At 40.4% G+C, this 14,794-nt stretch overlaps 1 protein-coding gene across 1 annotated transcript; it reads right to left on the bottom strand.

Moving 5' to 3' along the window:
* Window positions 1-693: 693 nt before the first annotated feature.
* Window positions 694-14,127, bottom strand: PPP2R3C (protein phosphatase 2 regulatory subunit B''gamma). Its single transcript, XM_066322116.1, has 13 exons — window positions 14,029-14,127; window positions 13,241-13,368; window positions 12,105-12,209; window positions 11,412-11,524; window positions 10,524-10,621; window positions 8,098-8,168; window positions 7,231-7,363; window positions 6,110-6,165; window positions 5,958-6,033; window positions 5,205-5,341; window positions 3,512-3,649; window positions 1,846-1,905; window positions 694-1,142 (listed from the first exon to the last, which is right to left on the bottom strand). Exons 1-13 carry the CDS (start codon window positions 14,075-14,077, stop codon window positions 954-956), a joined length of 1,353 nt encoding a protein of 450 aa, XP_066178213.1. The 5' UTR covers window positions 14,078-14,127; the 3' UTR covers window positions 694-953.
* Window positions 14,128-14,794: the final 667 nt, after the last annotated feature.

Raw genomic sequence — 14,794 nt, 5'->3', positions numbered from 1 at the left:
TGTGTGCCTGTTTACTGTTTTCACCTTTACCAAGTCACTCATCCTGGTTGAATATTCAGGCAGCAGAATTCAAAATATGATTTTACCCTTACCCCTTCCTTAGACTGTCATGTAGTACTCTGTGTTCAGCACTACCTCAAACTAATAAATAATGCAGGATTGCAAAGACATCTGGCTGGAGCTACTGTAATTCTGTCTGAAAGTTGAAACATTTCTGGGGCTTTCTTAAGGATTAAGTTTCACAGCTTTAACTACTGCTGTAGCTCAGCTGTACAATTAAGACAGATTACATAAAATACTTGCACAGGAGGTTAACTTGGTGAAAGCCTCTACAGGTGTTTGGCATAGTTTTAACTAGATCTAAAGCTAGTGGAGTTTTATTTCTGTTAATGAATCTCTTAAAATTAGGTAACTCTCCAGTTCAATAATTTACTTATCCTTCCTGTTACACACTTAAAACTGGTCATGCATAGAAGAAAAAGGCCTAAATTCTTTACTTCTTACTCAAAACTTTTGCCTTCACAACAGAATGGTCAACAGTGCTGCCATTAGAGGAAGCCATGCAGAATGGAGTGGGAAGCTTGGGATGGCTGAGTGGATACAGGCCAGTGCTGAAGAACCACATTCTTACTTTCAGGGTAAATTCATACTTAGAATAAGGTATTTAAATAAGACTAGGGCTTGGTACACATGAAAAAAAAAAGTCCAAAAACATTTATTAAATAAAAAGGGTAATTTTTGCCTCTTAAACAACAGTTGCTTTTTTTTGGTTTCAGAAATTATTTCTGTGATCCGTGTATGTACCACATTTTATATCATGTGTGGGGGGCAAAGGACGAAGGGAGAGAAGTAAAATGGAAGAGGAATTGATTCAGAAAATGAATGTTTCCAGCTTCCAACAGTTGGCCCAGCAGATGGAGATCTCTGTGGATACAGTCTGCTCCCATTTGAAGTCACGTATCGTCAACATCAGCAGCGCTGTCATTGTCACTTGCCACAAGGACCTCTCTGTTCTCGTAGGTCCAGAACCCATTCAGATCTATTAGAATGCTGGTAACAGTGTCTCCTTGACTGCTATTGATCAAGTCTTGAAGGGAGATTTTATAAGGGTCCTTAGGCTTCACCATATCAAAGATTTCATCCTATGAAAGACAAGTCAAAGTTGGGAGAAAAGCCCCCACACATTAATGAGCAGAATAATGGCTATTTCATACCATATACAGGATGATCTTTGGGTAACTGGTGCCACCCACACCAATTTACAAAAAGCAGCTGTTAAGCCCCAAAGCATTTAAGATACAAAGCACACTGACTGACTGGCTACAGTTCAGAGCAGTGTCCTTAGCTCCCACATCTCAAGTAAAAATTTGCTTTTCTGGGGAGGCTTCAGCCTCAAAGTGGCAAAATGAAACTCAGCTCACTTGTATGAGCTAAGTTTTGTAGAAGCTTTTGTACTTTCTTCTTAAAGTACTAAAACTGCTAAATATACAGTGAGCAGTAATCAGTTTTATAGGCTGTTTAAGTCACCAGTCTGCTCCTACTCCTCAAGGAATGATCCCCAGAACTGTAAAAGGGACTTAGCAAGTCCCTTCAAGTGTAAGAAACATCAACATGTATTTAACAGATTATTTGTCTATTATTAAGGAAACTACTAGAACATATCAGTTATTTTACAGAGCAACTGCTGACTAGAAAGTAATTTTCAAACCTGAGTAGGACAAGTCAGCTCATTTCTATAACTCTACAAGTAAATATACAGCAACCTAGAAATTATGATGTAACATAATAAAATGATGAAATGATTATTCAAAGCTTTTACAGAGTACTCCACTTGGTAAAGCTAACCTTGACATCCTGAAAAGAAACTGGTTCTTGTCCATGAATTTTCATTTGTTCCTGAATAGCCTAGAAAAAAGAGAAGTTAGGAATGGCTGTTGCAGTATAATACTGACAGTGTATGGAAGTTATTAAATGCTTCTGCATCTTGAGCTGTATTGCCCTCTAACAAAGCATTTTGTACAGCCTGCAGTATTTTTTCTTCCACATGTGAGGCAGGAGTGAGTTGAGGCATTATCAATGATATATAACTCTAGGTTCATAGTTCTTAATTATGATATGAATCTCACTTTCATTATGACCAGTGTTTGAGTAATTCACATATTATCCCTCAACACTCAAAACTGAAGATGTATTAATACACTTGAACCATAAGGTTACATTTTTGACACAGTATGAAATATAGGCCAGGGAAAGAGAGAAGGAAAATGACCAATCAGCAGAAAGTGAAATCAATTCTTTTAATGTGGTACTATTTAAACACCTGCAACACCAAATCTGCAAGTGACAGGTATGAACAAAACTGTTTCACCAGCACAAGCTGCACAGCCTTGTCAGCACAGCTTTGCCAGCACAGACCTATTCACACTTCATGCTAGCAGAAAAGCAATCATTCCCAGAGTCAAGAGGAACTGCTCTGATTTCAAGGAAATCTTAGAACATTCCATGTCCAAAAGGAGACTTGTTACAATACAGAAATAAGGTGGATCTAAAAGCAGGCCTGGATGCTTTACTGACTCCATGAAGTACGTACCTTGTTCCTCATCCTTTTTAAGCATACAGCTAATTGCAATTATATTATTTATTTCCACAGCTGTAATACAAAGATCCATATAACAAAATTTGGAGTGCTTGTCCCTGTGTCTGAATAGATACTACTGAGGGAATCCTCTACATGAATAAAGCATCAAGCTCATAACTCAGCTGAAACCAGCAAAAAGACTATTTTACTGCATAGCACTTCCCAAGATCTCTCAGGTATCTATGAGAAAAACAAGACAAAACAACGAAACACCTGCTCCCTTTTCCAAACCAAAATCATCACTAGTCAGAAGAAAAAACAAAAACACCCCAAAACAACAAAAAACCCATCACACACAAACCACACTTTGGAGGAAGATTTTACAATCTTAAGTTAAAATTAACATCAACTAAAAAAAATTAAGCTTGGAAGCAACAGATACAAATGCGGGCTATGAAAAATGCAAGAAGCTTCTTCCAAGTATAGCACTGAATGAAAAATCCCACAGCTGTGTGGGCCTATCAATAAATTTCACTATCTTCATTTCTTTTAGTGAATTCTAGGGTTACAGTTGAAATTAAAACCATGGGCAGTATCAATTAGAACCATCATAAAAGATTTTAATAGGTCATCATCATCATGCAATTTTAGGACACCTTTAAATTTAAAAAATACGCCAAATCAATAGAAAATGTTTTTCCTACTCAAAATCAAAACAGTTAATTTCAACTGCAGATAGACTACTGAAAATACCTTTTGAAATCTTTCCAATTTTTGCCTTTAAAAAAAAAATTAAATCTTCTTAGGAGTCGTTACTAGCCTGCCTGTGGCTATTGGTAATTTAAAGTGATTTCCTGCAGATCTGCATGCAGCAGCACATAGGCTGTAACACTATAAACACAGAAAATGGCCTACTTGTATAAAGAGACTTACCCTAAAGAAATAATTAAGGGAAAAGACATTCAGGTGTCCTTTGTTCTCTATATCAAGCAGTTTGAAAATATATTGCAGAGCTGCAGGCTCCTTTCGGTTTTCTAATGCAAGCACAAAGTCCAGGTAGGTTTTATAGTCCTAGAAGTAGATACAATCATGTTTATTATAGTCTTCTTTCTAAATTGATTTTGCAAGCAGGAACTCTATAATTGGCAGCTATTTCATTGTAGGGGATCAGTTTATTTTCTGAAAAAGACAACATGAAATAGAAAATGGCTGCTACCACTAATGTGCACAGAAAAGTTACTTTTTAATGACTGCTGATAATGGGAAATCCTGCCATTTTAGAGGCAAAATAACATTCCAAGCATAAATCCAAACGAAACATGCCATATATATGCTTTTAAACAATGTTTAATAGATCTTTAAACTGCTGAACATACCCAACTAGTGAAGAAAAAAACATACAAAATGTTTTTATAATCATAAATTAAACGTGGCAGTAAGCCTACTGTTACCAAAGAGTGAACTATATGTCCAGTTAAGTACATAATCCTTAGACCAGAGTCAGTAATTTGGCAAATTATGTGCTAGAAACATTAGTTAACATTCCAAACAAGTATCACACTTTTCTTCTTCATTAGTATTGGATTCATTAGTATAGGATCATTCTTCATTAGTATGGATTCTTGGTTTCCCAATCAAGATACAGTTGTGACAAGGACAGAAATCCTACAGCCCTGTGTCTATGATTACCCTGTTTACCTGTAACATCAGAGAGTTATGCTGTCATTCAGAGGGAGCTTGACAGCCTGGAATAATGGGCTAACAGGAATGTCAGGTTCAACAGGGGGATGCAAAATCCTGCATCTGGGGAGGAATAACCCCATGTGCCTGTGCAGTTGGGGGCTGACCAGTCAGAAAGCAGCTTTGCAACAGGCCCTTGCAGCAAAGGTGCTGACAACACCCTCAGCTGCATCAGGAAAATGAACCTCTACTGTTCATACATACAGAGATGAACCTCTACTGTTTCCAAGTCCAAAACAGGACAACTAAGAGGATCCCTCATGACCTCAATGATTAAGTGATTCTAACAAAAAACCTGCTCAGGTGGCAAAAGGGCTGCATAGTGAATTTGTAACATCACTTTACACTCCAGTTGTCTGAATGCAGATAAGAATTGTGGCTGAACATTAACTAAAATTTAAAAAAATATAGGATGTAACTTTAAATTAGTTAGACTTTTCATTTTTCACAGCTATGGAAAGCTTACACAGTTGTCTTCATGAAGAAGCTTAGCTAACTTGCACTGATCTCAAGTGTGCCACTTGTCTTTGGTTCTCTTTAGAGCATTACATGTATCTAAAAAGTACTGCTGCATCTATACAGTTTTTCAACACGCACTTTTGTAATTGAATCTACAAGTGGCCTTATCCTAGGCTGTCTGGATTCTCTATCACCTCTGCTTTTTCAAACAAGCAACTCATTTGCTGCAATCACTTTGCTCTTAAAATTCACATTCTAATATGTTGCATGGTCATTTGTGTGCACAGTGATTAAAAAAAAAAACAACCTCTTACTTTACCTCAAGCTACTCTTTGTTTTAAATACACTTTTTTTTAAAGATTAGACAATTCTCAAGTCAACAAGCCAAAGATGTTATGCTGTGGACAAAGGGAAAACATGTAATTACCATTTCACCATCGTAAGTTAAACATTCCTGAAAGACACGATCCAAAAATATGTTGGTCAGAGTCCCTGTTCCATACCGGGACAGCTCTTCTTTGCTGAGCATGCCATTGTGATCTTTATCAAGGTTTAAGTACTGACCTAAGGAGATAAGAAAAGCAAACCATAAGATGTTTTTAAACAACATCTTTTAACTCTATCAGAAAAGAACTGTTTCAATAGAGAAAGAAAACCCACTGAAATGCTAAATATTCTAATTTGCATAATGAAATTAGTACAGTTAAGTGAAAATTTACTAGATCCACAGTAATATTCATAAAGCATCAGAAATAAGCACAGAACGTGGAGGGAGAGGAATAATGGGGTGTTAGCAGTTCTAATCTAAGTTAACAGCTGTGGATACTGAGAGAGGAGCAGAAGGCTAAGAGCATACTATTTTATACAAATATGCTGTAAGCATTAATAAAAGAGCTAAAGATGATGCAAAGGCATGAATAGAGCCAGAAGAGAAGGCTACAGAGGAATCCTGTACTTTGTGCAACAAGGTGACAGATTATAAAACCACAATGAGGAGCATCAGTAGAGAACTGAAACTATAAAGAAAGTCAGGAAGATAAACTCAAAGGGTGGATACAAGATTTGAAAACACAAGTTAGCAGGAGGATTTGACATGACAAAAGCAGAGGAAAAATAGCAGTAGTAATGGAACTAAGTCATACCAGAAAGTGAAAAAGTGTTGACATATAAAGGAACCTACCATAAACTCTTAATGCAGAAGGAGCAGAAAACCAATTTGTTTCCTGACTTTCTTTAGAAAGTTCTTCATCCCTTAACTAAGTGAAACATAAAGTTAGAATTCAGAAAGAGTAAATTAAAATACAATAACAGGATATGTTAAGAGACCTTTACCTCCAATAAATCATCCAGGAAGCTGCAAGCTAAAATATCCTGTATCTTTATCTTCCCTGCAACAAGAAAGGAAAATTCATTTCAACAGCTGCTCAGCCAAAATATCCATTTGACTATTCTGACTTAGGTGGTTCTACTTAAGAAAGAAGTATTTGGAGCAGAAAAAGATGCCTTTTTAAGAAACAAAAGCTAAACAAAACCCATATTGAACATCAAGGATAAGGCTCTAATTTCAGAGATAAAATAAAATACCTTTTAAAATTAATGGACAAAACTGATATTGTCAGGAGTTATCCCAACGCCTTAAATGCCAGATGTGAGTGTTCAACATCAACTCAAAATGTAAAAGAGGAATGTAAAGAAAGCATGCTTAAAACATTTGATGAAATAATAGTCTCCTAAGTGACATAATATTCTTACATCTTCAAAACTACAGCTGTGACACAAAGCTAAGGTAGCAGAATGCACTTCTGCTGGTGCAGCTCTGACTGGTGCACAGACACTGTGCTAACAGCTGTGCAAAATAATGACATGGTAACTTCTCACCCACCCTCTCCAAACGTTTGTAATTACCTCTGTCAGAGGCTGCTGCCCACACAATTCTGACCTTTACAAGGGGCACAGCTGGACCTTGAAAACACATCCAGCTCCTGACTGAAATTGAGGGCATAGGAGGGAGCTACATTTGAAACAAGCATTAGCAGACCTAACCGCAGACCTTTCCTGGTGGGTCTACATGGTGCACACAGATTTAATCACAGCAAAAGCACATCACTCTAACCATTCCCGAGCTCTGTGGATGTTCTGACAAGCAGTTGTGTTGTTGGTTGCTGTGTTTTCTATTCACCCAAAACACTGACAGAATTAGCTGCTGCTAATGGCTCGTTATGATGAAATAAGATCTTATTTGTCAGATTTTATGAGATAACTCTACAGTACCTCAGCTGATAGGTATCTCACAGAAATTCATTAGCTGTAAAAGTAGATCATTAGACCCACAATAAAATGTCATGGTCTTCAGTGGAGATTAATCTTTAATGCTGAGCAAAAGCCTACCAGGACAACTACACATTGCTTTGAAAACACAAGTAGCTTCAGTGGAAACATTTTAAGAGACCTACCTGTTCTGAGAGGATCCAGAAAGAAGAAGAACTTTCTAACTGCTGTGCAGACATAGAAGGAGTAAAAAGATTTTTCTAAGCCATCCAGTTGTGGCAAAGTAGGGATAAGTTCCAAAATATAGTTTTCTAAATCCTGCAGAATGAAGAAAGAAAAGAAGATAAGCAATAAATGTTACTATTGTTCCCTGTTTGCTATATTCCTCCCTGGCTTTCAAGTGTATTTTGTTAAAAATACAGTCCTGCAACAATGCAGAAAAGAGCATGAAAGAAGCTAAAAAAAGAAATCTTCTGTCTCTGTGCAAGAAATCCCAGATCATACACATGCACGTGTGATTCTAGGGCTGAAACACTCTATTAATAAAGCAGAATTTAATATAGTACATTATATTTATATGTAAATATAAATGCATTCAGTTGTACATTTTTCAAATATCAGGAGCATAACTCCTGATTGGATTATCTCATTGCTGAATATTCAATAATTCTGGGGGTTTTTTTAAGTTGAGTAGTAACTACGACTTTTTTTTTAAAATAACATTACCTCCTTTTAGAACAGGAGAATAATTCCCTGAAGAATAATTTGTGATTTTTACCATATCCTACTAAATCTAGTAAAGGGCTAATGACATGAAATCTTTGTAGATACAATCCTTTTTGTTTATCCATAAGTTTAAAGGGCTAGCACCACTCCCACCACCACATCTCTTGAATACATGAATTGCAAATTATCCAAACAAATGTGCCCACCCTCAATCTCTGTTATAATATAAGCTTTCACAAGACAAGACTAGAAAAAAAATTGGGATTTTTCTGATGCTCTGTCATTTGCTTAAAGAGAGACATTAAGTTAATCAAGAATCTACTTACTGATTCTCTGAGGTAGCCTTGTCCTGCCACATCATATAAACTGAGACCTATTCTTGTCTGATGAAGCCACACTGTGAAAGAGAAAACAGAATTACAATACAAGAAACCTATGGAGCTATTGAGTTCTTGCCAAAATTTGAAGTTATTCTAGAGGCCTTAAGGCACAGTTGGATTTTAAGTGCCTCTTCCCATTTTTCTAAGCTTTAAGCAAAGCCAACCATGTATTGCTTAGAAACACTGTTTCAGTCTCTAAATTTGTAAGAGTCACTCCCAATGTACTATAACTATACACTTCATAAATATATACTATTCATAATGTAAATATACATCCTTGCCATGACTGCTTTATAATAACTAGGTGTGAAAAATGGCTGAGCAGACACCACATTTTATCTGGTGTATCACAGAATGACTAGGATTAGAAGCAATTTTAAAGATCACCTAGTTCCAACCTTCCCCTGCCACAGGCAGGGATGCCACCCACTAGATCAGATTGCTTAAAGCCCCATCCAACTTGGTCTTGAACACTTCAAGGGATGGTGCATCCATAACTTCTCTGGACAATCTGTTCCAGTGCCTCACTACCCTCTGAGTACAGTATTTATTCCTAGCATCTACTCTAAATGTTTCCTCTTTTAATATAAAACTGTTTCCCCTTGTCCTATCACTATCTGCCTGGGTAAGAAGTCACTCTCTCCATTTTATCTGCTCCCTTTAAGTACTGGAAGTCCACAATGAGGGTTCCCCCAGAGCCTTGTCTTCTCCAGGCTGCACAGCCCAACCCTCTCAGCCTGTGCTCACAGGAGAGGCTCATGTCTTTGCTGTGCTGCCTCCAGCACAAGAGTCTCAGAGCAGAGGGGGAGAATCATCTCCCTTGACCTGCTGGCCACACTTCTTTGGATGCAGCCCAGGCTTTCCAAGCTGCAAGCACACACAGTTGGCCATATGGAATCACATGGATTCATTCTCTCTCACTGACTTAGAAACGTGCAGCAGTGCATTTTCACTGCATTAAACACCTGCACAATGTCATACACAGATAGATTGTTACAGCCCCTGGTATAGCACCAGACACTGCAGCTACAGCCAAAGGTCAGGCCCTCATTTCTGAGTTACAAGAGGAGAATTGGAGTCACACAAGCATCTATCTTTGTAATGAGAAGACACATTAATTGGACAATCTACAGGACAATGTGCTTGAGACCATTGCTAAAGCACTGAAACAGTGATCGAGTATAGATTAGATTAATAAAAACTATTATTCACATACTCAACAGTAAATTTAACTCCCATTTTCTGAAGAAACAGTTCAAAAGTTCCTCTTATGCCATATGAGCTGTCCTTTATAACATGCACTCTTCAAGGTAAGTGTTTCTTGTGTGGGCTAAGTGTCACTCAGATGGCAGACATTTTACAGTGAGGTTGTTTCATTATTGGCTTAAGTTTAAAGGCAAATACATCACACATGAAGCGTTTGGTGGCGGCAGCTTTTCTTTGTATTATTGTTTTGTTTGCTTAGAAAAAAGCCATCATCCTAAATACACAAGACTCACAATTTCTGGGTGAAACAAAGCTCTGAAAGGACCTTTCAGACGAAAGAATTCTCTGAAAGAATCTGGGTGGGCCTTTTTAAAATGCATACTATTCTAACAGACTTTGCCACAAGTCTCCTATGCTGTAGCTTTTGGGTTTGTTGTTGAAAATGGGTCTCATTTCTTGCATATTGTGCACACCTGCATATCATGCTTCCTGCTCAACACTTTTTCCTCATCCCTTGCACCACAAGATTTTAAGTTAAGCAGGCTGAGCTGCTCAGAGAAAGGTGCTGTTCTGCTCTCCAGAAGGTTTCAGCAGATCTAAGAACACAGTAGCAAGGGCAAAAAATAATGAGACAATCTTCCTTTCTGCTAGCCAGCCTAGTGTTTTTAAACAACATCTAATAAATATTTAAAAAAGGGGGGGCATTTTTCAGCCCAAGTGGATATTTATAAAAAAAATAGTTGAAAATATGGTAAGTGACAAGCACAGAAACATACTGACATATCTGACAAACAGTTAGAAAACACAGACAGCACCACTGTGTAGAAGAACAAACAGCAAACAAAGCTATCTGCCCAAGCACAGTGGTTAAGATCACATCTGCCATGGAATTGTATTGTTTTGCACTTCATAGTATCGTGTAAATAAAGGAAATCAGAGTAACAATATATATAACAAACAGATCAAGGGTATCTGTGGCCAGGGAGAGGGGGATTTCAGAGGTATGATGGACCCCTACAAGAAAAAAATCCCAAGCCTCAAGGAAAAACAGCATTAGCAGTTAAGGGCAGATCTCACTGCTGTTGAAGGGAGCATCAGGTAACTAATAAAGCTGAAAATAACCTTAAAATGAAACAACTTCTGACAAGGAAGAAGCATCCACTAACCTTTTCGCATGACATAATTGAAAAACTGCATGATAGATATTCTCCCATAAGGATCATTATGGAGCAATTTAGCAAAGATCTTTGCTGTAAAGAATTGTCTGTAAAATAAACACAAAGGTACTTCTAATTACACTGCATTGACAGATCCATTTACAGCATTTGAAATTTACAGATCCTGTAAAATAATGTTTTAATACAGAATGTGTTAATATGCTACATTACCTTCATCAGGTGGAATCCTACCAAGTAACAACAGCAAACTCAATAAAAATCAGCTACCTTTTCTGCTCATGAGACTCTTGAGTGATGTATAACTTTTGAGAGCTTTTCTTCAATTTCTCTTTACTACAACGTGTTTGGTAACTTCCAATCTTCTACAACAATATGCACATGAAAGAAACTGCCAGTACTGACAAATAATTTGCTTCTGCCCAAAGCTCATCACAAAAGCTCCATGCACAACAGCCATCTCCAACAGGAGCATAAAGAAGGACCATTCACTCACTGCATGCTGTACACATCTGGTAGGAAATTCTGCATCAGAAGATATTAGGGAAGGCTGGGCAATATCACTGGAAACATAATTTCTAGGTCATTTACATAACATGCTGCTTGCTGAGCACTAACATCTAAAAAATGTTCATGCTGATAAAACATTTCTTTTTCAAAAGGCTGCACTACCATTCTTTTAGGCACCTCTGTTACAAGTCACCTCAGAGACACAGAGCACACCTTTGCAAGGATGTAAAGTAACCAGTTCATCAGTAACTACATGGATATGATTTTTTTCCTCACCATTAAACTGTTCTCATCTATTTTAGCAAGTGGAAGTTTCAGTAACACTTGGGTTCAGTCAAAATTAGCATATAGAAGAGAAGAAAGCCGTACTTGCATTTTGGTCCAGCTTTTTCACCAACTTTCAAGAAGTTCTCATAATTAATCATTGCTTCTTCCCCAATCATTGGCGATGTCTGATGCTTGTCCAGTAGAAACCATAGATTCTTAAAAGGTATTTATATTTGGTTAAGAAGGTAATCTCTTTAGAGATGTCAATGTGCTTAAGATACAGCATTTAAGAAACTCAGCAAAACTGTGGGCTTGATGCAAGGTTCTCTCAGTTAATGAGGACACATGGGCAGATCAGCCAGAAAAGTGAGTGTCTGCTACTTCCATTCCCTTACATGCTGCTAAACACAAGCACACTCTCCCTCACTAGCATTTCTAGGGTCACATCCCTTTTGTCTTTGCAGTGCAAAAAAATCAACCATCTTAGGAGTCTCTCTCAGGGATACATAAACAGAACTTATTTCATCGTCTGGGCCCACCAGGGAAATCCCTGTGAAATGCTGGAAAACCAGAAGCCAATTTAGTCCTCCAATACATCATAATGAGGAAGCTCCACACTGGCATTACCAGCCCAAGGCTGGGCAGCACTTCAGCTTTACCAACTACTCTGTGCCCAAATACAAAGCATCTTACCACAAGATTCTGTGGGCAGACAGGAGATCATCAAACTCCGACAGGAGATAATTTAAATCCATTCAGAAGCCATTACAAGGCATTCAGAAATTATTTTCCTACCTGCAGCTCTTCATTATCCAACAGTTCTCTACTTTTTCTTTGCAGAAAGACAGCTCTAGATTCTTCTCTTAATTTCTGAAGCAAGATTTCATCTTCAGCTGGCAGCTGGAAACATTGTGGCATTTTAATTTTCTGCACAGTACCATTCAAAAACTACACATCCAGCAAGTACTCTTAGGTAATCTTGAGTCACACACTCTGATTGAAGTTGTTTACTTGACAGAAAATAGCCAGTCTAGCAAACCTGCTTCTGGTACAAGAGATATCACTTGCACACTGTCTCAAACCATTTCAATATTGAAGCACTTATTTAAAGCAGCACATGTTTAATGGAACAGAGAGTTTTAGACATTTACTGTTATGTTTTACTTGGAAGAAGCAGCACATTGTATTTTATGGTATGCCTGACTCTCCAAAGCATGAATGTCTACCAGACTTGTTTTGGCCAACGAATAGGATGAAATAACATCTAGTGTGAAAGTTCTGCCAATATTTATGTGCCAAACAGTACAGCATCACTGGAATTCAGACAGTTGCACATCTGAAACATAGGTACTTGAGAACTCAATTGGCAGGAACATGAAACCTTAAGGAATATGTGACCATGAGAGGTTTGACAGCAACTGAGGTGTCAAGTGATGAGTGCCAGCAATACCAAGATGTCAACATGTGCTGCCATCCCAGTCTGATTCATCTCTCAGCTAGGCTGCTGGACCAAGCATTTCTAATGGATGATCCAAGCAACAGATTTATCACTCAGTCTGCAAGACCAATGACCCACCATGTTCATGAGGCAGCATCCCATCATCTAAACAGGAACCAGAAGATGTACATGTGTAACACCATTATGTCAAAACTTAGTTAGAATGTATAGTGCCTCTGAAAGAGAACTTCCCATCCTTACCAAGCAGCCTGATTAACAAAACATTCCACTGGCTCTGATAAGATTCTTAGTAATTATATAAAGCAGCTGAAATTCACAATTGTACAAAACAAAAAAATCAGACTAAGCTATTCACATCTCAGATTTCAGTCTACTCTCGCTTTTGAAGCTGCAGGGTCCTTAGAGTGAGTGTAACTTTTCTCATAACACGTAACAGCCCCTTGTTAAAAGTTTATCTGGATACGTCACTTACCCTGTAGTAAAATCGTGGTATGTTTGCATATGATACATTGTCACTTTTTTTCCCTCCTTTCCATTCCATGTAATATTTTGTGAACAACTCCATTTCTTCATCCTTTAGCTCTTGTTCACTCTTTTTGGCTGATTGACACAGAAAAGAACGTTCATGCTGCATTCCAAACAGAGCTCTAACGTAACGAGGGGCTTGAAAAACAGAGCTAATACTGAGGCTTATCCCATTGTGCTGTCTAGTAACACAAATATGAAGTGAAAATGAGTGGAGCACAAACCAATCACATAAATAACATAAGAGTAGGTCCCATCAGCATTTTGAGTACGCACACAGCACCTCTTTCAGTGACTGCACAGGCCCGATTCACGGCAAGGTGTGCAGCCGTGGCAGCTACAGGGGGACGCCTGGCAGCAGCAGCGCTCCCGCTTCAGCGGTCTGAGAGGCTGTGAGGCGCAGCCCCGAATGGCCTTTCCTTCCAGGCCGGGGCTGTGGCTGCGCTCCCCCGGGGCCAAGCGCTCCCCGCCGCGGGGCCGTGTGCCGGCCAGCGCCGCCCTCACGGCTCCTCACGGCTCCTCACGGCTCCTCACGGCTCCTCACCGCTCACCGACGCCTCAACGACGGCACTTTGTTTCTCCGCAGGGCGACTGCGGCAGCCCGGACACGGCCAACTAGAGCAGCGCGGCAGAGCTGGACGCTCGGCCCGCCGGTGACTGCGGGCACCCCGGTGCGCTCCCCCCGCCCGATCCCGATCCCAATCCCGATCCCGCTCCCGCTCCCGGGGCACTCACGCGCGCGGCGCGCGGCCAGCCGGGCCCGCAGCCTCCGCTCCCAGTCCATCGGCACGCGCCCACCGCCTCCCCGCGCATGCGCGCTGCCCCGCGCGACGCGCCCCTGCCCTGTGGCGCTTCCTACCCTCACCCGACATGGCGGAGCAGCCCCGCCCCTCCCGCCGTCACGTATGGCCCCGCCCCTCCCGCCGTCACGTATGGCCCCGCCCCGCTGAGATGCGATTGGCTCCACGCGCGGGGGCGGGCCCGCCGCGCGCTTCCTGGCCAATGGGAAGCTGGCGTGTCCTGCCGCGGAGCACGCGCCTGCCGCGCATGGCCGCCGGGTGCAGCGTCAGGTGGGCGCCTCACGGCGGGATGAGCGAGAGGGGCCGTGAGGGAGGGAGAACTTGAGGGAGCGAGGGCAAAGCGGGAGCGGCTTTCCCAAAAGCTGGGGCTTCTGCGGTACGGCCGCAGCAGGTCCGCGGGGCAGCGAGTGAGGGACCCGGACCTTGCGGGGTCTCCCCTTGAGGCGGATCAGCCTGCGGACCTCCCGGTATTTGCCTGTGTAATCTAACATGTCCCCGGGAGTTCGGTGTAGTTACCGCCCGCGGTGTTGCTCTGCCTCTTTGGCAGCGGCGTTACCAGGGATTTGGGATTGGGAAAACAAGTTTAACGGAAGGTTTTCACTAGGTGAAAAATGTTGAGGAAGTCCCGGTCCTGGGACTGCCTGAAGGATCAGCATTGGGATTTCTCACCTGAGATCGTCGAGCTATATGAGTTTAGTGTT

This window comes from Sylvia atricapilla, chromosome 6, assembly GCF_009819655.1.
Source record: "Sylvia atricapilla isolate bSylAtr1 chromosome 6, bSylAtr1.pri, whole genome shotgun sequence".
Lineage (NCBI taxonomy): Eukaryota > Metazoa > Chordata > Aves > Passeriformes > Sylviidae > Sylvia > Sylvia atricapilla.
This window is presented reverse-complemented; position numbering and strand designations above follow the sequence as displayed.

What these genes read in the sequence shown, in the direction of transcription:
- PPP2R3C (XM_066322116.1), bottom strand. Translation starts at nt 14,077, where the DNA reads ATGGACTGGGAGCGGAGGCTGCGGGCCCGGCTGGCCGCGCGCCGCGCG. An exon ending in GCTGGCCGCGCGCCGCGCGC is followed by an intron (nt 13,369 to 14,028) that starts GTGAGTGCCCCG and finishes TGTGTCAATCAG; the next exon opens with CCAAAAAGAGTGAACAAGAG. An exon ending in CAATTATGTCATGCGAAAAG is followed by an intron (nt 8,169 to 10,523) that starts GTTAGTGGATGC and finishes TCTCTTTCACAG; the next exon opens with TGTGGCTTCATCAGACAAGA.